The sequence below is a fragment of the Cebus imitator genome, unplaced genomic scaffold (genome assembly GCF_001604975.1).
Source record: "Cebus imitator isolate Cc_AM_T3 unplaced genomic scaffold, Cebus_imitator-1.0 Scaffold385, whole genome shotgun sequence".
Classification (NCBI taxonomy): domain Eukaryota; kingdom Metazoa; phylum Chordata; class Mammalia; order Primates; family Cebidae; genus Cebus; species Cebus imitator.
This window is the reverse complement of record NW_016107700.1, coordinates 1,169,672-1,193,507: the sequence shown is the minus strand read 5'-3', so window position 1 is coordinate 1,193,507 and position 23,836 is coordinate 1,169,672. Positions and strand designations below refer to the sequence as shown.

The window sequence follows — 23,836 nt, the reverse complement described above, 5'->3', positions numbered from 1 at the left end:
TTCTGCAGAAAGGGTGCTCTTGTTAGCCATCTTGCCATGAGAGTACAACAAACAAAGGAAAAGCAGGCAGACTTTTTTTTATCCCTTACACATTCAGAGTTGTCCTTACTGCTGTGTCCGATCTCCGTGGGCTGGAGCCAGACCTCACAATCTAAAACTGAAGCTGATTGGCTAATAACTTAAAACTTTCTTGAATAGGTAAAAGCAATGGAGAACAAAAGGGAGAGAGGAAGTCCAAATAAGGAAGGGAAAGGAAGTTGCTTGAGAAAGGACTTAGAAAAGTAATAGCACAAATATCTTGGTTAAAGTACAAGGACATAGAACGTACTATGTACCTGTGAGCATGTCTAACAACTAGGTAGGATAGGGCTTAACAAAGAATTATTAGCAAAAAGCAAGAAGGCTTTGAAAAAAGTCTTTAAAAAAAACTATCATTTCTAACACTTATGATTTATTCTTCAACAAAAGAGGAAACTTTGAAGAGGAACTTTTTGCTTTTCTACTTCCTACAATCATGTACATTAAAATGCACAGAAGCAGAGCAGCACGAGATGTGTTAAAATTTCTGCCCGAAAAGTCCAAAATAACTCTTTTGTTAGGTGTAAAACTCTAAATTGTAAGAAAACATTGTGAATTAATTAAATTGTAGCATTTAAAAAAATTTACTTTTACTTTAAATTTATTTTTATTTTTATTTTTTGTTTATTTTTTTGAGACGTAGTCTTACTCTGTTGCCCAGGCTGGAGTGCAGTGGTGCAATCTCAGCTCACTGCAACCTCTGCCACCCAGGTTCAAGTGATTCTCTTGCTTCGGCCTCCCAAGTAGCTGGAATTACAGGAAACTGCCACTGTGCCCAGCTAATTTTTATAGTTTTAATAGAGACAGAGTTTCTCCATGTTGGTCAGGCTGGTCTCAAACTCCTAACCTCAGGTGATCCACCTGTCTCTGCCTCTCAAAGTGCTGGGATTACAGACATGAGTCACTGTGGCTGACCTAGTTTTGTTTTGTTTTGTTTTTTGAGACAGGGTCTCACTCTGTCATCCAGGCATGAGCCATTGTGCTCAGCCTAGCATTTTTCTTTTTTAGTAGTACATAAAATAATGATATTTCTCAAATTAAATGATGTTTTAGAGACAATTAAATACTGATTTTGTCTAACACCTGCATTACATATTGTTTTCAAGTGTGTCATCTGTATATTGACTTTAAGACATCTTTTACCTATAAAAAGCATCTCTCCCACTAGATTTTCAAAGACTTTTGATCTATTTTTATATTTTATATTTTAGAATTAACCTAGCTGGAATTATTTCTGAATATGGTTTAAAGATGGCCCATGTCAAAACTTTATTTTCTTCTAGATTGATAAATACTAAAATTCTGTAGGCTTTACTTATTAAGCAATTCATTCATTTCCTACTGAATTGAGACTCCATCTTCATGATTTAATAAATTCTCAGATGGACTGGAACCAATTTTGGATTCTCTATTCCTTTTCATTGGTTTCTTTGTCAACCTTCATACCAGAATCATAATTATATGGCTATAGTGACTGCTATGGTTTGAATTTCCCCCAGAAAGTAGGTGTTGGAAACTTCATTCCCAGTGCAACAGTGTTGGGAAGTAGGTTCTAATGGGAGGTGTGCATGTCATGAGGGCTTTCCCCTCATGAATGGATTAATGCCAATTATGAAAGAGCTTGAGGCTATGAGTTCAATCTCCTGCTCTCTCCAGCTCTCTTGCACTTCTGCCCTCTGTCATGGGATGACAGCAAGAAGGCCCTTGCCTGATATGGGCCCCTCGATCTCAGACTTCCTAGACTGCACAACTGTAAGAAATAAATCTCTGTGTTATACATTACCCAGTCTCAGACAGTCTATTATAGCAGTACGAAATGGACTGAGAAACCGAATTTTTAGTATGTTGTGCTATGTGGTAAGGCAAGTCCCTCCTCACTGTTCTTTTCCTTACTTTTCTTGTCTTGTCTTGGACCTTTATTCTTGCATGTAAATTTTAAGATTTTAAAATCTAGTTCCAAAATCAAAACAAAACCCTGTTGGGACTCTAATGAGAATCATAATCATTTTATATTATCTGACATTGTTATGATAGTAAATCTTCCCTATGAATGATATGCATTTTCATTTATACAAATCTTGTTTTCTGTCTTTTAATAATTTTTATTTGTATTTTCTTCACCTTAATTTTCTTTTCTCTTTTTTTTTTCTTCTTTCTTTTTTTTTCTTTTTGAGATGGAGTCTTGCTCTGTCGCCAGGCTGGAGTGATCTCGGCTCACTGCAGCCTCTCCCTCCCAGGTTCAAGCAATTCTCCTGCCTCAGCCTCCTGAGTAGCTGAGGCTATAGGTGTGTGTCACCACGCCCGGCTAATTTTTTTGTATTTTCAGTAGAGACAGGGTTTCACTATGTTGGCCAGGATGATCTGGATCACCTGACTTCATGATCCGCCTGCCTCGGCCTCCCAAAGTGCTGGGATTACAGCCTTGAGCTACTGTGCCCGGCTACCTTTATTTTCTTATTATTAAATTTGTTCTAAATATGTCATTGGTAGGATCACTGCTACTGAGGTTTTTTTTTTTGTTTGTTTGTTTTTTGTTTTTTGAGATGGAGTCTCGAACTGTTGCCCAGGCGGGTGTGCAGTAGTGCAATCTCAGCTCGCTGAAACCTCTGCCTTTCTGGTTCAAGCGATTCTCCTGCCTCAGTCTCCTGGGTAGATAGGATTATAGGCGCCCACCACCACGCCTGGCTAATTTTTTGTATTTTTAACAGAGACAGCATTTCACTATGTTGGTCAGTCTGGTCTCAAACTCCTGACTTCGTGATCCACCTGCCTCAGCCTCCTAAAGTGCTGGGATTACAGACATGAGCCACCACGCCCTGCCCTAGGTGCTTATTTCTAAAGCAAGGAAGATATTTATTCTGTGTGTATTTCTTATGAGGCAACTATCTCAGACCTATTCTCCTATTAATTCTAGCAGTTTTTGTTAGAGACTTGGGTTTTTCTAGATGTTGTGTCATGTCATCAGCAAAAAGACATAGTTCTATCTCTTCTTTTCCAATATTTGTGCGAGTTTTCTTATTTTATTTGATAAATACTCTAAGGCAATGTTAAAAACTAATATGATGGCAAGCTTCTGGTTTTATTTGAAATGGTTTCATTGTTACACTACTTAGAGTACCATTTGCTATATATTTATTTATTTTGTAAACAGTCTTTCTTAGAAGTAATATCTTAGTCTGTTTGGACTGCCCATTACAGAAGACAACAGACTGAGTGGCTTACAAACAACAGAAATTTATTTTTCACAGTTCTGAAGTCTGGGAAGTCTAAGATCAAGGTTTGAGCAGATGGTTCCCAGAGACCATCTTCTGGGTGTGTCCTTATATGGTAGAAGGAAGGGACAGGGAGCTCTCTGGGGCCTCTTTTATAAGGGTAGTGATCCCATTCATGAAGGCTCCACCCTCATGACTTCATCACCTCCCAAAGGTCTCACCTCCAAATACCATCACATTGGGAGTTAGGATTTAACATATGAATTTTGTGGGGATGAAACATTGAGCCTGTAGCAAGTAATCTTTTATTCCTATGCTACTTAGAGTTTTTAGTATATGAATTAGAACAATAGTTGGCAAACAGTAAATGCTCTTTAACTACTTGTTAAACAGATAATGATGTACCAGAAACGACTGCTGAAGTTTATTAAAGTCTTTTTCACTGACTATTGACATTATCATATAGTTTTTCCTCTTGAATTTGATGTTATAGGTTATGTTAATATGCTTCCTGGTATTGGAACACCCTTATATTCCTGGGAAAAACTTGGTTGGTCATATATATTTTAAAAAATTCATCACCAGCTCTATTTGTCAATATTTTATTTAGAAGATTTGTACCTATAGTTATAAATTAATTTATAGTTTTCTTTTTTGTGCTTAATAAATCATGGTTGAGTATTAAAGTTCTACTTGTGTTATTGAATGAATTAAGGAACATTCATCTTTTTCCTTAGTCTGAAGCATTTTCCCTTTGTTGGGAACTGCTAACTGTTCATGGGGTGGGTGCCCAGAAGTCAAGTCTTCCTACCACATGACACTCCCTGGCCCCTGGTCAAAGCCAAATGATCAAATGATCCTGTCAAAATATGGAATTTTGAACTGAGTAACACAATTGAAAGTTGACAGAATTGAATCATGTTAAGGGTGGTGGTTTAGAGGGCATCTCTCTAGGCATCTTTCTTTGTAGTGCTCAGAAATGCACTGGTTCCTAACCTTCCACATACTAGGCTAACCAGTTCCTCCTTGAATTCCTGAAGACTCCAGAATCCTTCCAACGGCAACAATAATAGTAATCATTTTAACTTAGAAAGCAATTCTGGTGAGCTAGTTACTTACAAATTGCAGAGCCTTAATCACAAAACTATGTATAGAATAGTTTCTTATCCCAAAATTATGTATTGAATCACCTTTATGTGAACATATTAACAGTTTTGCTTTTACTTTAAAACAAAGTTTACTTTGATTAGAATATGGGGCAATTAAAAAGTGAAAAACAAAACTTTACTTTCTTGAAATTATATGATGTGTAACATGTACAGCAGGAACCCAACTTGCTTTTTTTCCTGCTAAGGACTGAACATTTATGTTACCCCACAAATGAATATGTCGAAGCCCTAACCCCCAAAGTGACTGTACTTGGAGATGGGACCTTTTAAGAACTAATAAGTTTAAATGAGGTCACGGGGTGGGGCCCTGATCTGATAGGATTAGTGTCCTTAAAAGAAGAGACCTCAGAGAGCTCACTCTCCTCAAGCACATAAGAGGTCTTGGGAGCATACAGGGAGATGGTGGCTGCCTACAAGTCAAGAGAAGAGGCCTCGGAAGGAAACGTACCTTGCCCACACATTGATCTTGGACTTCCCGGCCTCCGGAACTATAAGAAAATGAATTTCTGTTGGTTAAGCAATCCAGTCTATGGTATTTTGTTGTCAGCCAGAGAAGATTCATATGGTTCCCCAAATGGCTAACTAGTTATCCTAAGCATATTTGTTGAATAATCCAGCATTACCCAACTGTTTTTGAAATGCCAACTTTATGATATACTAAATTTAAATAAAGTGTCAAGTCTGTTTTTGAGTTTCCAATTTCATCTCACTGATTTATGAGTATATTTTGGCACTAGCTTTATCTTATTTTGATTATTTTGCCTCTATAATACAAGGTGATATCTGTAGGGCAAGTGTGCCTTCATTATTGTTGGAAAACATTATTGGCCATTCTGGAACACTTGCCTTACTAGCTAAACTTTATAATCATTTAGTTTAGTAAAAAGAAAAGTTGAATTTATTTATTTATTTATTTTTTGAGATGGAATCTTGCTCTGTCGTCCAGGTTGGAGTGCAGTGGTGTAATCTCAGCTCACTGCAAACTCTGCCTCCCTGGTTCAAGGGATTTTCCTGCCTCAGCCTCCTGAGTAGCTGGGATTACAGGTGCACGCCACCATGCCCAGCTAATTTTTGTATTTTTAGTAGAGACAGGATTCGCCATGTTGGCCAGGCTGCTCTCAAACTCCTGAGCTCAGGTGCTCCACCCACCTCAGCCTCCTAAAGTGCTGGGATTACAGGCATCAGCCACCATGTCTGGCCAAAAAAGTTGAAATTTTGATGGGGATGCACCACAGTTTATTTGAACTGGAGGAAAAGTGGCATACTTAGAATGTTCTGTTCCAACTCGTGAATATGTTATATCACTATTCTTACATTTAAACAAAAAATTTGGAGTTTCATTCATAATTTCCTGTATAATTCTTGTTTATTCTTAGCTATATTTTTCTGACATTTTATTATGAAAAAATATACACATACAGGAAATTGAAAGAATCTTACAGTACGGCATCCCTATACCACTACTTAGATTCTACCATTAACATTGTACTGTATTTCATGCTGTATTTTTGTTGAGTAGCAGATAGGAATATAGACTGCCTGTATTCACCACTTATAAGCTCTGTGATCTTGGGCAAGTTATTCAACTTCTCCAAACCTCAGTTTTCTTATCTGTAAAGTGGGAATAATAATAGTACTTACTTCAAGTGGTTGCTATGATGACAACATCAGTTAAAACATGAAATGCACCTAGGACAGAGCCTCATATTCTGTAACTATTATATGCTAGCGTATTCATCAGCTTGGGCTGCTGTAACAAAATACCATTGACTGGGTGGCTTAAACCACGGAAATTTATTTTCTCAGTGTGGAGACTCGAAGTCCTACATAAGGTCCAGTTGGGTTAGTTTCTGACTAGGACTATATTCCTGGCTTGCAGACAGAAGCCTTCTCCGTAATTCCTCACATGGCCTCTCCTTAGTGCCTGCAGCGCCTGGAGAGGGAGAGAGGGAAAGAAAAGTAGAAAGGGAGAGGGAGGAGGGTAGCAAACTCTCTAATGTCTCTTCTTATGAGGACAGTGATCCTCTCAGAGCAGGATCCCACCTTTATTTACGACTTTATGTAACCTTGATTACTTCCACAAAGGCCCTATCTCTAAATAGCCTCCAAGTACATTGGGGGTTAGGGCTTCAAGATAAATTTGGGGGAACACAAACATTCTCGGTTCATTACAGCTAGCAAACACTAGAATTGTATTCTATTTCCTAAGTAGTCGTTTTTGTAAACTATTGATGTAGAAATGTATTTGGAGTTAAGTACTCCTATTTTGTTGGAGAGAGAGAACTCAGCAATAAAACAGCATTACAGTATAATCACTATTGTGGAAAATATATAACAATGCATGAAAAAAACACTGTGTGTGTGTAGGAAAGGCTGTACACCAACTGTTAGCAAGGTTACCGCGGCTTGCTGAAATTATAGGTAACAATTTGTTTTTGTTAATTTTCTGGCATTTCAGAAATACAAAGTAAGCAATAAACGTGAGAGCTTTTATTGAATACTAGAACAGAAAACTGATTGTGGTATTCTTTTAATAATATATTGGAATCCATTCAACTTTCTGCTGAGAATAAATAACTGGCATGCACATACCATTCAGGGAAAGTGCTATGGAATATTTTACACCAGGGTCATTTCACCAAAAAAGTGATGCCGATGGCACTCTTTTGTCAAGGGTTTCAAAGGCTCACCCTAAACGTTCTTGGGCATATTTCCGGCAGAGGAGGGACGGCTGTTCATCAGAGTCTGCGGTCCAAGAACGCAGGCTCCGTCTCCTCCCGCCGGGATCGGATCCTGGGAGCCCTTGAACGCAGCGAACCCGGCGCGCACCAGTAGGGGCTTCTGAGCTCGCGGAGCGGCTCCCGGGGAGGACGACGGGAACGTGGCTCCAGGCAGTCGCCGCGCAGGCGCAATGGGTCCTGGCTGCCCGTCGCGGCGCTTCGTGGGAGTGTGGCAGCTCAGTGCTGGGACCCCGCGGCCGCGGCTGAAAGAAGGGGGCGTGCCGGCCCAGCTGGGAGAGGGTGAGCGGGTGGCTGTCCCGGGCTTGGGGAGCTGGGCGAGCGGGGAAGCGCGAGTTCCGCCCGCGGCCACCCTTTTGCGCGCGGTGCTCTCCGCAGCTCCGGCATCGGGCTCAGACAAAGGCTGGGAGGGCAGAGCCGGGCGGGTCCAGCTCTGTGGGAAGGCTTAGCCTCTCATGTGGGGAGGAGGAAACCGGGTCTAACGGTTTCGTGGTTGCTACAGCCAACAAGTGATGGGATTCCAAATCCCCGACTACTTTATACACAATTACTGGCTAAAACAAAGAATTGGGTTGTATTCATCTCTTTGTGCTTCCTGACACCTGCGCGGTGCTTTGAACCTTGTGGGCTGTGTCTGCCCACCGCTTCCGTGTATCTTTTGGAAACATTTTACAGAGATCCATATTTGTTCTAGCGTTCTTCACTTTGACTGAGCCTTCTTGGTCCTTTGCTGATTCGTATGTCTTCTGCGCGGCATCTGCAGGGGCTGCTGAGAGCAAATACTTGGCGCCTCCAGCTGCCGGCTGAGGAGACAGATGGAGCTCAAGTTGGGAGATGCGCCTTGAGAACCATTGACAGAAACAAGTCCAGATCTCGGATGTTGATACTGTACGTTCCCTGGGTTCCTGAGAGAGGACATTGAGGAGAAGGAGTCGGTGATTAAAGGAAACTGGTACAACTGGGAAGCCTCCCGTCAGAGGTTCCAGCAGTTTCCTCATCAGAGGTGGACAAGCCCTATGGCCTAAGACAGAGGGTCCTCAGAAAGGAGTGCGGACGTCGTCATGCTGCAGCAGCTCCTGATCACCCTGCCCACGGAGGCCAGCACCTGGGTGAAGTTGCAGCATCCAAAGAAGGCCACAGAGGGGGTGGCCCTGTGGGAGGATGTGACTAAAATGTTTAAAGGAAAAGGTGAGAACAGACTGATGGGAGAGAGGGAGGAAAAGCAGTCCCCTTTAGTGTGAGATGGAATGAGATACTAGAGTGGAAGCGTCTCTTAGGGATATAAGTGGGTGGAAGGTTTCTGGAGTTCTTGATTGTGGCTTTTGGTCTGGGGTTTTCCTAAGTAGTAGTAGTGTTCAGTTCAGCCTGGGACCAGTATTTCAGTGTCATGGTTATGTATATTATTTCTTTTCATCCTCCACATGGCCACGTGGGGCAGGATGGACTTAACCTGATTTTTCTTATTCTAACAGTGGGGAAATGTAAATCAAATGGGAGGCTTGCCCAGGGCCACACAGGAACTTGGTGGCTAGGTCAGGAGAAGCAGCCAGGGAAGTACTAGGTGGGCCTGGAGTATCTTGTGCTAGAAAGCAAGGAAGAGTTTAAAGACTAATGGATATGTGTCAAAAGGAGCCACGTTTAAGGGTCTGTTGCTGGACAAATTTGGGAAAGTTTAGGTATCCAAACTGATTGTAACACCTTGAATAAGTAAAATTCCACATGATCACATTGACACTTAAAATAGAGAAAGATTGAGGGGTGGAATTCATTTGCAAATATTAGAGGTGATTAATACACTGATTTCTTACTTTGAAAATAGGTTATTATGGGAATGAATGATGCATTTACTTTGCCTTTTAGATCATCTTCGGTTGGTGAGGGAAAGCTTTTTACAGAATGCCTGACAATAATAAATGTAGAAAGAGGCCAGGCGTGATGGCCCATGCTTGTAATCCCAGCACTTTGAGAGGCTGAGGCAGGCAGATTGCCTGAGGCCAAAAGTTTGAGGCCAGGAGTTTGAGACCAGCCTGGCCAACATGACAAAACCCCATCTCTACTAAAAATACAAAAATTAGCTGGGCGTGGTGTCACATGCCTGTAACCCCAGCTACTCAGGAGGCTGAGGCATGAGAATCACTTGAACTAGGAAAGCGGAGGTTTCAGTGAGCTGAAATCATGCCACTGCACACCAGGCTGGGTGATAGAGCAAGATCTTGTCTCAAAAATAAATAAATAAAGAATGATAGACTCTTTTACTGTAAATAAAATAATTGAAAGGTTAATGGGGAACAGATACTCACATGATAGGAAGTATTATCCCCTCAAGTTACCTACTAAATGGCAAGGAAAGAACATGATTTTCCTTGAGGTCTGGTGGTCACTTTTTTTTTTTTTTTTTTTTAGACGGAGTTTCACTCTTGTTACCCAGGCTAGAGTGCAATGGCGCGATCTCGGCTCACCGCAACCTCCGCCTCCTGGGTTCAGGCAATTCTCCTGCCTCAGCCTCCTGAGTAGCTGGGATTACAGGCACGCACCACCATGCCCAGCTATTTGTGGTCACAGTTTTAACCAAATGTCTCAGTAATGGAGTAGCCAGCCATTTTATATTTTATGGATACTGTATTATAAAGCTTCTGGTATCACCCACAAAGTATTCCTACCAAAAATGTTTAATGTGATCCTAAATTAAGTTTAAAGACTGAACTGCTAGTTTACAGAAAATACAGGGGATAGAGAAATAAGATAAACCCCACCTTGAGGATACAGTCAGACTGTTCTTATATCTTAAAAAGACAATGTCATGAAGAAAGGGGAAGTACTTATTCTAGAGTAAAAGAAACCAGAGCTAACACCCACTTTGAATGTGTGAGCCTTGATTAACTCCTGGTTTGGAAAAAATCCAGAATAAAAGTTGAGGAAACAGTTGAGGAAATCTGAATATAGACTGAATATTTAGATGATACTATGGAATTGTTAATTTTCATAACTGTGATAAATGGTATTGTGGATATACAAGAGAAGATCCTTATTTGAAATATTTAGGGGTAAAGTATTATGATGCAAACAACTTTGAAATGCTTCAGAAAAAATATAGATAGGTAAAGCAAACATGGTAAATGTTAACAATTGTTGGATATAGATGATGGATGTATATATGGGTGTTCAATATTCATGATAAAAAGTTGGAATAGGCCAGGCATGGTGGCTCATACCTGTAATCCCAGCACTTTGGGAGGCCGAGGTGGGCGGATCATGAGGTCTGGAGATCGAGACCATCCTGGCCAACATGGTGAAACCCCGTCTCTACTAAAATATAGAAAACAAAAAAAAATTAGCTGGGTATAGTGGTGCTTTCTGGTAGTCCCAGCTACTCGGGAGGCTGAGGCAGGGGAATTGCTTGAACCGGGAGGCAGAGGTTCAGTGAGCTGAGATCAAGCCACTGCACTCTAGCCTGGGGACAGAGCAAGACTCCGTCTCAGAAAAAAAAAAAAAAAGTTGGAATAAAACACAAGGGCAGTTGTGTGCCTTAATTCTTAGTGCATATATATATTTTTTGAGACAGAGTCTTACTCTGTCACCCAGGCTGGAGTGCAGTGGCTCAATCTCCGTTCACTGAACATCTACCTCCCAGTTCAAGTGATTCCCCTGCCTCAGCCTCCCGAGTAGCTGGGACTACAGGAGCACATCCCTATGCCTAACAAAATTTTGTATTTTTAGTAGAGACGGGGTTTCACCATGTTGGCCAAGCTGGTCTTGAACTCCTGATCTCAAGTGATCCGCCTGCCTCGGCCTCCCAAAGTGCTGGAATTACAGGTATGAACCACCACACCCGGCCTCTAGTGCATATTTTTAATACCTCAAATTCAGCCAGTATTACTTAAATTCTAGAAAGCTGGCAATATGTTATGTGTAGCCCTTTATCAGATGGAAAAAAACAATGAGATACAGTTGCTACCCATACTCATTAATAATTGAGAGAGATAATTATACAAGTAAATAAAGTAGAAAGCAGCCTGAGATAGATAGTAGAATAGATATAAAAACCAAGCTTTTGGGAAGCATAGAAAAGAAGAAACTTTCTTCTCATTAAGGGTGTCTTCGAAAACTTTACTTGAACTGGGCCTGAAGGATATCTCAGTTTTTCACCAAATAGGATTTAGGTGGGGTACTATCCAGATGTGTTCAAAGAATGGTACTAGGATTGTGTGAGCAGGTGTGTCCAGTGGATGAAGGATAGTGTTTAGAGAAGAAGATAATACTTGGAGAAGCCTTAGACTGGTTGTGGAGGATCTTGAAATCTATGTTGATTAGCCGGGCATGGTGGCACATGCCTATAGTCCCAGCTACTCAGGAGGCTGAGGCACAAGAATTGCCTGAACCTGGGAGGTGGAAGTTGCAGTGAGCCATGATCATGCCACTGCCCTCCAGCCTGGGCGACAGAGCAAGACTCTGTCTCAAAATAATAATAATTTTAAAATAATGTTGGAATATTTGCATTTTTCTTTCTTGTCAGTGGGGAAACCTTTGGGGGTTTTTCAAACGAAAGATTGGCCTGAGGGATCTCTAAGACCATTGGGAAATATCAATGCTGAAAGCAACTTGCAGCATGTCCTCCTCATTAAGGAGGCTTTGGGCTGCTCTTGAGTTGCTCTAAATGTCCCTCTTTGTGAATGTTTTGGGGGAGGAGCCACACTGAGTGAGTCTGCAGGCAGTTTCTCTATTTGGGTGATTTGGGGAGATGCAAACATCATGGTTCTTTTCCTTCCCCAGCTCTGCTATCTCAGGATGCTACCCATGGAGAAAGTTTAGAGAATAGAGTAACCCTTGGATCCCCAACAGCAGAATCCCAGGTGGGTTGGTGTTTCTGGTCACTTTCTTGACATTGTTTCTCAGATTTTAGGAGCACTGGACTTTGATTTTGTTTGATTCAACTTCCTGGATTAGTTTTTCTTAGCTTGTTCTTCAGAAAACCAGGCCATGTCAGTTGATTTCACAGGTAATCTCTCCATCAGTAGTAACCTCCACAGGAAACCTCTTGTTTTTGTAAACCTCTAGCCATTTATCCAACAAATATATTGTGCTGAGGCCACACGTGTGTGTGAGAGAGAAAATGATAGAGAGGAGAAGAAGTATGTAACAGTCCTTGCCCATGAAACGCATATATCATTGGGGTGAAAGACAAACGTGAGTCATTTTAAGTAACATTGAAAAGTCAACAGAATCATTTTCTGATATTTTTGGAGATGTATACACTTCATTGATGACCTTTAAGTGAGGATTTTTGGTCAAGTCCTAGAGCAGAACTGTAGCTGAAAAAAGAAATGAGTAGAAAAGATACTGGCAGGTCATGAAGAACACGAGCTAAATAGGCTAAGCAGAAAAGGAAGGAAAACTTCTAAGAGCAGTTTAACAGTGTGCCATGTATCCTAAATGAAGTAATCAGAAAACTGATAGCACTGGCAAAGCTCTGCACTACCTAACCCCAGGGGGATAGGGAAACTCAAGACAATTAGAGTAGTCAGAGAAACAGAAGAGGATATCATTAGAGAACAGAAGAGTTTTACAGTGGATTAGTCTTGGCCTCCAAAATCACATGGTTTAATCATGTGTTTAAATCATAGGGTTTATCCTATGTCTTTAACCTTTCTCAAATTCACCTTTCTTATAGATTAAATGTGGATGCTAACTTCAGCCTAATAGGCCTGAAATGCATTTCAGAATTATTTACAATACAAAAAAAGCATTAAAATATCCTCTATACTTAGGGGATTTGTTGTTATTTCAGCCTTCCAGCTTCTGAATTCTTTTAGCTTTTGAGAGTATTTTTAAAAAATAATTGTCAAATAGTTATTTATTGTAGATCATATATAATAGGCCCTTATGCTTCATACCCCAGAATGTCTATCTCTGTCCAGACGTCTTCATTACTAGGCAGAATTCATGCTCCCTCCAAAAATGTGCTGTTCTCTCATACTTTTATTAGCAACAGAAAAACTGAATTAAGGTTGTTTCATTCATGCTAAAGTATTCTCATTCTTTCAGCCCAACAAAGTCCCTGTCTTCTCTTGTGGCTTTAGCCCCTTCTGAACTCCCTACTTCCCCAAATACTCCCCAACTTTATTGTCTTTAGTCAAAATTACTGTATACTGTACTGTGACCGTCTTTAATATTTCATAAACATTTTCCCTTCAGCCAGATTGTAAGTTGCAGAGGTAACTTACATGTTTTATGCATTGTTTTATAACCTCCATTATATGTAATCTATAATCATTAGAATAAATTAAATGATTAGCAAGAGAGTAGGAAAATGTGACTAGAATCTCTTAGCATCTAGACAAGGTCATAACAACTTCCTGAAGTCTGGCTGAAAAGGAACATATTTGATGCTCTAGGAACTGTTAACCTTCAAGGATGTATCTGTGGACTTCACTCAGGAGGAGTGGGGGCAGCTGGCCCCTGCTCACCGGAATCTGTACCGGGAGGTGATGCTGGAGAACTATGGGAACTTGGTGTCAGTGGGTAAGGATGGACTCCCCTTGAAAATAGAATCTACCTATTAGATGAAAACTTTTGTTTCTAAATTAAGTGCTTTGTTTGGGCTTTGGGTTCTGTATTAGAAGTTTCTATTTCCTTCTGAACACCATGTCAGACAGGATTGCTATGCTCTTTTCTTTCTACTCTACTCTGCTTTCTTTAGAAAGCCTGAATACTAAAGAACCATATTTAAATTCTTGGGATGGCTCCATGACCTCAGCACATTCAGTCTTTTCTTCCCCATAAGCAGGATATCAGCTTTCCAAACCTGGCGTGATTTCTCAGTTGGAGAAAGGAGAAGAACCATGGTTGATGGAGAGAGAGGTTTCAGGAGTTCCAAGTTTAGGTAAGTGCAAGGCAGGTGGGGCCTTTGTGATGTTAGACAGAGAATTCCCCTCAAGGCCTCCTCCAAGCTATGGGGAAGACTGAAGACATGTGGATGGTACATTCAAGAAAGTTGATTCTTTTATCTCTGTCACCCTTTTCCCACACTTGCATCTTCTTATTAGTCTCTCTCGAGTTAGAGGAAAAGAGATGCCTTTCTCATCAGGGTTAACCTTTATCATGTCTTTTGATCTGACTTTCATGATTTTTACCTCTTTCTCCAATATTCTAAACCTTGCTCTGATCATAGTTTCTTTCCCATGTACATTTAGATTTACACAGGTTTGTCCTTATTAAACACAGTCCACTTCACTGGACTTGTGTATCATTTTCTCATTGGTTTCACTTTCTCTCAATGATTCCTTTTCAATACTTTTCTAAGCCATATTCTGTGACCACAGTTTCAATTGTAACTCTCATTTTAACTTGTGTAATTTAGCTTTTTATGCCAGATAATTTATGATTCTGAGAAATCAACTACAGACTTCGTTCGTAGCAGATCCAGTGGCTTTTAACAGTCTTCTTTAACATTTAAGTATCCTAATAATGATATTTACCTGGGTTCTCTGTGAATGACAGCTGGGTTCTCTGTAAGTCCTACATTAGCTCTGTTTTACAAATGAGGAAAAGGAGGCTGATTAAGAAACGTATACAGGGCAATTAGCTACTACTTGGTAGACTCAATATCTTAGTTCTCATCATGCTAACTCCACAGTTTGTGTGTTCTTATGGCACTATTTTTCACAGCTGCATTAGATTATACATACAGACCTCACCACCTTAATATTCTTTCCTCTATCGACTAGTTCAATAATTTTTGTCTCCTTTATGTCTCTCATTGTTTTTTCAGTGTTTCTCATCAGTGTCTTTTTTAATGTAGATACATGATTTCTGCCTAGGTTAGGATAGGCTAAACTACTGTAATAAATAGACTCCAAAATCTCACAACAGATTTTGAGCTATAAGTTATTTCAAACAGAATGTGAACTTATTCCTTGATCGTATTCTGATCTGGAGAGATTGGTTTCTTTTTTTTTTCTTTATTGAGACAGTCTTGCTCTTTCACCCATGCTGGAGTACAGTGGCACAGTCTTGGCTCACTGCAACCTCCACCTCCCAGGTTTAAGAGATTCTCCCACCTCAGCCTCCTGAGTAGCTGAGATTACAGGTGTGAGCCACTGCACCTGGATAATCTTTTTTGTAGTTTTAGTAGAGACACGGCTTCATCATGTTGGCCAGGCTGGTCTTGAACTCTTGGCCTCAAGTGATCTGCCCACCTCAGCCTCCTAAAGTACTAGGATTACAGGCATGAGCCAATACACTGGGCCCTGGAACTGTCACTGGACAGCTGCTCTTCATCTGGTGATTCAGAATCAAGGTTTCTTCTACCTTGTGGCATCTCTATCCCCTAGGGTTTCCTCATCATCTGCATTTAGACAACATAGAATAAGCACACAAAGGAGTTCATTTGGGAGGTTTTTATGGGCCAGTCTAGGGTGGTTCACCTCACTTTCATTCTCTTAACAGGAGAGACCTTTGTGACTTCATTCAATCTAATTCAAGGGAGATTGGGAATAGAATCTATTTGCATGTCCCAAAATGGGGAGAACAGAGTTTAGGGAATAACCAGCAGTCTCTGCCACAGTCCCCAGGTTTCTGAGGAACCTCTGTCTTTTTTACACTACTGCTCTATTTCTGTACAGATTCCCACAGATGTTTTGTGATGGTTTCAACTATTCCTTCCATGCCCATATCCTCCATATTTTCATCTTTGTATAAATATGAACCCTATTCCTATGTATCTCTGGCATTTATGACATCTCCACATAGAAGCACTGTACTTCAAACCCAGTACATCCAAAAACAGAAGACGTCTCATCTAAACAAGTTTCTCATCCTAACCTCCCCTGTTCTTTTAGTCTCAAGAAATTATGGTATCAGCAAGAACATTAAGCATGTTTTCTACTCTGTTTTTCCCTGGTTCCCCACAGCTTCTTCCTTAATATTATCGTTAGATCCACTTCTACTGTTCATCTATGTTGAGGCAGCACTAAGGCAAGTTTTCATCATTTTGTGCCTAAGTTATTAAACTTTCCAGTTGCATTTGCTAATGTCTTATTTTCTTTGTCTGAATCTTCTTGAATGTTACTGCCAGATTTGACCACTTGAAATACCACATTTATCTTGCTGTTACCTAAAAAGAAAAATTAAACATCTCCCTGTTCCCTGTTCAGTAATCTAAACATCTCTGTTTGCTTTTTAAGCTGATTCCAAAATTTATTCAGCTATGTCTGAGCACTTTTTATGTGCTGTTACTAAAGTGAGATTAGAAATCCTAAGGAATAAGATTTTTTTTGTGAACAGGAAGTATTGGTGCTTTAGGTTGGCAGAGCCCAAAATGGAAGGATAGGAATAGTAAGGGTAAATATCAGAGAAACTCCTTCATCCAAAAATTTTATCCCAGGTATACTATGAATAAAATATATATTCTCTATCCTTAAAGATTTTACAAGGTAATTAACATTTTGTCACAAATTAAGAAGCCATTTTCTGCTTCCTATATGGCAAAAATGTTGAATATTGATCAAATCCAGTGAATATGCAGGGAAAGGCACCCATATTCGCTGAGCGTGCACATATCCACAACTCATCAATTTCTCTTTAGTAAAACCAATGAAATACTGATAGAAGTGTACAGCATTTATGTATAATGATGCACTGTGGTATGATTTTAGAATAGTGAAAAATGGGAGACAACTGAAATGTTTTTCAGTAGGGACAAGTCAAATTATGTTATGTCCATGCAGTAGAATGCAATGCAGTTATAGAAAAAATGAGATAGCCTAGCTGGGTGGCTTACTCAGTCTTCCCAGCAACTCAGAAGTCTGAGGCAGGAGAATCACTTGAGTCGAGGAGTTGGAGACCAGCCTGAGCAACACAGCCTGATCCCATCTCTAAGATATAGTCATAACAATTTTAAAACTTTTTAAATAAAGAATGAGATAAAATTCAATGAACAGATATAAAAAGAGGCCCATAAAGATATAGAGTTAAAACAGATACAGAACTGTATGTATACCGTAAGCCCTTTTTTTTTTTGGCACAGATGTATATTTAAGACCATATATGTACAAATGCAAACATTCACATATACCTTTTGGTGGGAAATGTATGAGACATTTCAGAAACCTCAGAGGCTGGAGGGAATTTTATTCCAGTTAGGGAAATGCTATCCTTTTTCAAAAGTCAATGCATTCCTACATTATTCAGTGTTTTCTTTTAGTGTTTAAAGGTATTTGAAATGCTTTTTAAAATACTTTTTTTTTTTTTTGGTAAATAAAACTTTGTCATAGAAATATGGGCTTGAGATGATGTGATGTTAGAATCCTATCTTCCACCCAGGCATGGTAGCTCATACCTGTAATCCTAGCACTTTGGGAGGCCGAGGCAGCCGGATTGCTTGAGCTCAGGAGTTTGAGACCAGCCTGGGCAACATGGTGAAACCCCACCTCTACAAAAAAATGACAAAAATAGCCAGATATGGTGGCATGTGCCTAAAGTTCTAGCTACTTGGGTAACTGAGGTGGGAGGATGCTTGAGCCCAGCAGGTCGAAGCTGCAGTGAGCCATGATCACACCACTGCACTCTAGTCTGGTTGACAGAGTGAGACCCTGTCAGAGAAAAATTCTGTCTTCCTTGATCTTATCTTTTGATATTTGTTCTTATTCTCTTATTAGTTTATTTCTTCTTGTAGTTCACATGGATGAGCTCCTCCTAATTTCTTAAAGTTATATTACATACTTTTTTCTTTGAGACAAAGCCTTGCTCTGTTGCCTATGATGAAGTGCAGTGGTATGACTACAGGCTTAAATATGAAGTGATCCTCCCAGCTCAGCCTCCCAGGTAGCTGGAACTATAGGTACACACCACCATGCCTAGCTTTTTTTTTTTTTTTTTTAAAGAGACAGGGTCTCTTTCTGTTTCCCAGGCTGATCTCGAACTCCTGGGCTCAAGCAATCCTCCTGCCTTGGCCTCCCAAAGTGCTGGGACGATAGGCATGAGCCACCATATTTGGTCCACCTTACATACTTTTAACAGCTTTTTTTCTCTACTTCTTCACTTGCATTCATATCGGCTCTCTAGGTGGCAGAATCACATTTGAAAATAATCCAAAACTCCTGTGCCTAGTATATATTATTTTTTCCTCTCATTCTCACTGTGGCAATTAATTTTTAAAGTTCGGAAAATGTGGGTCATTTTTATTTTTTAAATTTCTTTCAGACTTGGAGAGCAAAACAAAAACCAGAGAGTCATCCTTACAGAATGGTATTTCATGGGAAGAATTACACTGTGGCCTAATGATGGAAAGATCTACAAAAAGAAGCACCTTGTATTCCACCTTGGGAAGAATCTCCAACTGTAATAAGCTAGAAAGCCAACAAGAGAACCAAAGAATGGGTGAGGGGAAAATCCCCCTGATGTGCAAGAAAACGTTTTCTCAGGAGAGAGGCCAAGAATCTAATAGATTTGAGAAAAGGATTAACGTGAAGTTAGAAGTTATGCCAGGATCAATAGGTCTTCCAAGAAAAAGAGACCGTAAATATAACACATCTGGAAAGAGAAGCAGATACAACATAGATTTAGTTAATCATTCAAGGAGTTATACAAAAATGAAAACCTTTGAATGTAATATTTGTGAAAAAATCTTCAAACAGCTTATTCACCTTACTGAACACATGAGAATTCATACTGGGGAGAAACCTTTCAGATGTAAGGAATGTGGAAAAGCCTTTAGCCAAAGTTCATCTCTTATTCCACATCAGAGAATTCATACTGGTGAGAAACCCTATGAATGTAAGGAATGTGGGAAAACCTTCAGACATCCTTCATCTCTTACCCAACATGTTAGAATTCATACCGGGGAGAAGCCCTATGAATGTAGGGTATGTGAGAAAACCTTCAGCCAGAGCATTGGACTGATCCAGCATTTGAGAACTCATGTTAGAGAGAAACCTTTTACATGCAAAGACTGTGGAAAAGCATTTTTCCAGATTAGACACCTTAGGCAACATGAGATTATTCATACTGGTGTGAAACCCTATATTTGTAATGTATGTAGTAAAACCTTCAGCCATAGCACATACCTAACTCAACACCAGAGAACTCATACTGGAGAAAGACCATATAAATGTAAAGAATGTGGGAAAGCCTTTAGCCAGAGAATACATCTTTCTATCCATCAGAGAGTCCATACTGGAGTAAAACCTTATGAATGCAGTCATTGTGGGAAAGCCTTTAGGCATGATTCATCCTTTGCTAAACATCAGAGAATTCATACTGGAGAAAAACCTTATGATTGTAATGAGTGTGGAAAAGCCTTCAGCTGTAGTTCATCACTTATTAGACACTGCAAAACACATTTAAGAAATACCTTCAGGGATGTGTGAAATATACTTAACATCAAAGAATCTTTGTTGGAGCAAGAGATTCTAAATCAGTGGTTCCCTGATTTTTGGATTTCCAAAAACATTAAAAAAAAATGGTTTGGCACAATATTACCAACTATTAATTTTGCCATATTAAAAACAACCACCTATTATCAGCATTATTTCAGAAAAGAAAGGACTTTTTAATATTTTTAAATGTAGGAAACAGTTCCTCCCCCTCCCTTTTTTAAAAGACAGTTTCACTCTTGCCCAGGCTGGAGTGCAGTGATGTAATCATAGTTCACTGCAGCCTCAAACTCCTGGGCTCAAGCAGTCTTCCTGCCTCAGCTTTCCAAGTAGCTAGGACTACAGATGTGTACCACTATGCCTGGCTAATTTATTATGATTATTTTGTAGAGACAGTCTCACTATGTTGCTAGGCTGGTCTCAAACTCTCGGCCCCAAGCAGTTTTCCCATCTCAGTCTCCCAATATGCTGCGATTACAGACATGAGCCACCATGTCTGGCCAGGAATAGCCCTTTATATTATGTCAGCTTTATGTCAGATTCCCATATTTGTCTTTACTTTTCTCAGTTCAGTATGTGCCAGTGAAAATTTCATGGCATGTTAGTGATATGTGGATTGGCTTTCAAGAAACACTGTTTTAAATATCCCTTTAATAAATCATAATACAATACAGTACAGCCCTTTACTATAGCCCTTTATATGGCTAAAAGATGTAGAAATTAAATATTGATTGTCTCATTTCTAGAAGAATAAAGGGAGATTGCTAGAATTGATAGATAACTTGCTGTACATGAGATAATTATATTTAATGGTTTTCTATAGAACAAGAATTGGCAAAGTTTCTGTAAAGGGCCAAATAGTAAATACGTTAGGTGTAGTGGGCCATATGGTCCCTGTCACAACTATTTGACTTTTCCATTTTAGTATAGAAATAGCCAGAGACAATATATAAAATAGAATATCTGAACCTTGGCACTGCCAATATTTTGGACTGGATAATACTTTGCTATAGGAAGCTGTCCTGTGCATCCTGGGATGTGTAGGGTCATCCTTGGCTTCTACCCACAAGATGCCAGCATTCAATGCTGATAGCTGCCCCTCCCCCAGTTGTGACAGCCAAAAATGTCTCCAGACATTGTCAGGTGTACCTGGAGGCCAAAATTGCCCCTGGTTGAGAACCAATGATGAATATGTGCAATGGTGGTTCCCATAAACTGCATTTAAAAAACAGCTATTAGGTTTCATTTGGCCCAAGGGCTGTCATTTTTTACTCTCCCACCAAGAGTATGTAAAATTATTAGAAATGACAACAGAGTAACATTTAGGGTCAGATTAGTATGTGTATATGCTATAAATTCCTTAGCAACTCCTTTAGTATTTTGTTGCAATAATTATTTAAACATTACATTTATAATGCTGTCTTGGAGCCTAGGAATTATTTTTCGAGATATTTATGCACACTTCCATCTATAATGATGGATTTTTTTGTTATTAATCCATAAATATTTTGAATGTATCTAAAAACACTTTTGAAAACATAACCACAATGCCATTATTATACCTATACAAATTAACCACTGATGCCTTTTTGAAGAGAGATTTATTGATAAATCATTCTGAGGAGAAACCTTTCAGACAGCCTTAAGTTTTCCTTTGGCAAGCATACAATATTACATTTGAAATGTGCTTTGTATCAAGTGGAAGTGTCTCTTAAGACAGCCCCTAGAACAACACGTCAGGAGGCCCATCAAAGAGGACCAGAGAAAGGTGACTGCTGGAGACATACTCAGGAAGTATGGAAAGTGGAGGAATTGACTCCTAATGCTTCACTATACTTAATGAAATAGATACTCCATCCTTACAGACATAATTGGAAGTAAGTCAAGTTTAACTTTTTACTGTTTTATGTGGAGATAGAACAAACAGTTCCGTCACCTAAGTATTGTCAATGTGAGCTCTCTAAAGTAAAGCTGTAAATCAAGAATACATACCAGTATCTCTAGAATTTTTTCTGTTACTACATTTACTTTAAAAAAAAAAAAAAAAGCTGGCCTCTAACTCTTAAGTCCTGTATGACACTGATGGGCAGAAAAAGAGTGGGGATATACACTGTTTGTTAAAATTGTTCACCATGTTTCTATGGTCTTAGATTTCCCAAGAATTTGAATTTCTCCAATTGCTTCTTTCCCTGAAAGACATGATGATGACTTTTCTCTATAGTTCCTGCCTCAATGATCTCATACAGTCTTTTGCTTAAAATACTTTTTTTTTTTTTTGAGACAGAGTCTCACTCCGTCACCAGGTGCCAGGCTGGAGTGCAGTGTCGCGACCTCAGCTCACTGCAACCTCTGCCTCCCGGGTTCAAGCAATTCTCCTGCCTCAGCCTGCCAAGTAGGTGGGACTACAGGCACGCGCCACCATGCCCAGCTAATTTTTTTTTTTTTTTTGTATTTTTAGTAGAGATGGGGTTTCACCATGTTGGCCAGGATGGTCTCGATCCCTTGACCTCGTGATCCACCCGCCTTGCCCTCCCAGAGTGCTGGGATTACAGGCGTGAGCCACCACACCCGGCCAATACCATCTATGTTTAACAAGTGCCAGATTTGCATCTCTAGCCAGGACCTCTCCTGAACTCCAGCCTTGTTCTAACCTTTGGGCCGTTTCACTGGCTGTTGCAGATGTCCTATACCCTTACCTTCTCATCTTTGCTCAAATGTTGCCTTCTTACTGAAGCCTATCCTGTCCACACTGTTTAATTCTGTAGTTGTTTACTTTCCAGATCGAGAAATCCATACCTCCTTCACCTGCTCTGTGTTTTTTATATCATATATCACCTTCTAACACCCTAGATACTTTACATGTTTAACTGTTTACTGTTGTTTCCCCCTGCTATAAGGTAAGCTCCATGGGGGCAGAGGTCTTTGTTTTGTTCACTGATGTATCACAAGTGCCTAAAACAGTACCTGGCACACAGAAGGGACTCAGTAAATATGTATCGTTTTGATTTGAACTGAATTGAACTATGAATCCATGATGAAAATAAAGAAATGTAATCCATATACTTTCCTACCTACATTTTATATGTGAGGAAATCTTATTTTTTGTTTCCTTTTTCTTTTCTTTGCAAGTGGACAAATATTTATATACCTCTGAGAATCATAACCCACATATTTTAAGATAAAAGAGTATTTCTATGTTAATTTGTTTTGGTTGTTTTTGTTTGTTTGTTTATTGAGACAGGGTCTTACTCTGTTGCCCAGGCTGGAGCGCAGTGGCATGATCATGGCTCACTGCAGTCTCAACCTCCTGGGCTCAAGTGATCCTCCCACTTTAAACTCCTGAGTAGCTGAGACTACAGGCACATACAACTACACCTGGCTAATTTTTGTATTTTTTGTAGGATGAAGTTTTGCCATGTTTCCCAGGCTGGTCTCAAACTCCTGAGCTCAGGCAATCACCTGCATCAGCCTCCAAAAGTTCTGGAATTACAAGCATGAGCCACTGTGCCCAGCCTAATTTGTTTAAAATGCATTTAAATATGGCTGAGTAACAACATGAGTTTATCTTCATTTAATGAACCTGAGTGCATAAGCAAAATAGAGCGTATAAAAGATAATAGAGGAGAATATAGAAACAGACATGAGATGTCAACAAGTTTTTGGTAGTGAGAAAATAGAAGTGATTACTGACTTAGCAGTCTGCAGAAAAGTGTACTGGCACAAGGATGTTCCTGGGAAGACAGAGGCCTTGGAAACAGTGGGCATTATGGAAGAATGAGGGGTGAAAATGGGGATTCATTGAAATTCTAAAATCAGGTCCTTAGACCCCCTCACCTACCCATACAGCTGGCTATTATGCACACATTCCTCCCTCATGCCTTTCTTCATCCTATTACCCTTTCCTCATTCCCAAGGAGACTAGAGGTTTATTCTCTGGTGAAGGACCAGTCTCCCAATGTGCTGAGATTATAGACATGAGCCACCATGTCTAGTCAGGAACATCCCCTTATATTATATCAACTTTATGACACACTTCTAAATTAGTTTTTACTTTTCTCACCTAACTATGTGCCAGTAAAAATTTCACGGCATGTTAGTGATCTGTGAATTGACTTTGGTGTCCCTGATTCCAGAGCTGTTCTAGAATTAGGGACATCAGACGGTAGAGACAGGGGTAAAAATGGGAACTAATGTAAGGCTGCATATTTAACTGTTGAAGGTGCCCTCAGCACCCTTTTCTAGTGAAAGCCAGGCTTTCATGCCTTCAA

At 39.8% G+C, this 23,836-nt stretch overlaps 1 protein-coding gene across 2 annotated transcripts; it reads left to right on the top strand.

Moving 5' to 3' along the window:
- Positions 1 to 7,369: 7,369 nt before the first annotated feature.
- Positions 7,370 to 19,668, top strand: ZFP69B (ZFP69 zinc finger protein B). 2 transcript variants are annotated; one of them, XM_017507944.2, is made up of 6 exons: positions 7,370 to 7,479; positions 7,961 to 8,385; positions 11,968 to 12,047; positions 13,590 to 13,716; positions 13,982 to 14,077; positions 18,397 to 19,668. In XM_017507944.2, the coding sequence occupies exons 2-6, from the start codon at positions 8,259 to 8,261 to the stop codon at positions 19,560 to 19,562; spliced, it is 1,596 nt and encodes a 531-aa protein (XP_017363433.1). In that variant the 5' UTR covers positions 7,370 to 7,479; positions 7,961 to 8,258; the 3' UTR covers positions 19,563 to 19,668. The 2 variants fall into 2 exon arrangements, with proteins under 2 accessions (XP_017363433.1, XP_017363431.1); XM_017507942.2 differs by lacking the exons at positions 7,370 to 7,479; positions 7,961 to 8,385 and having other exon boundaries at positions 11,792 to 12,047; positions 13,979 to 14,077; positions 18,397 to 19,665.
- The last annotated feature ends 4,168 nt before the right edge of the window (positions 19,669 to 23,836 follow it).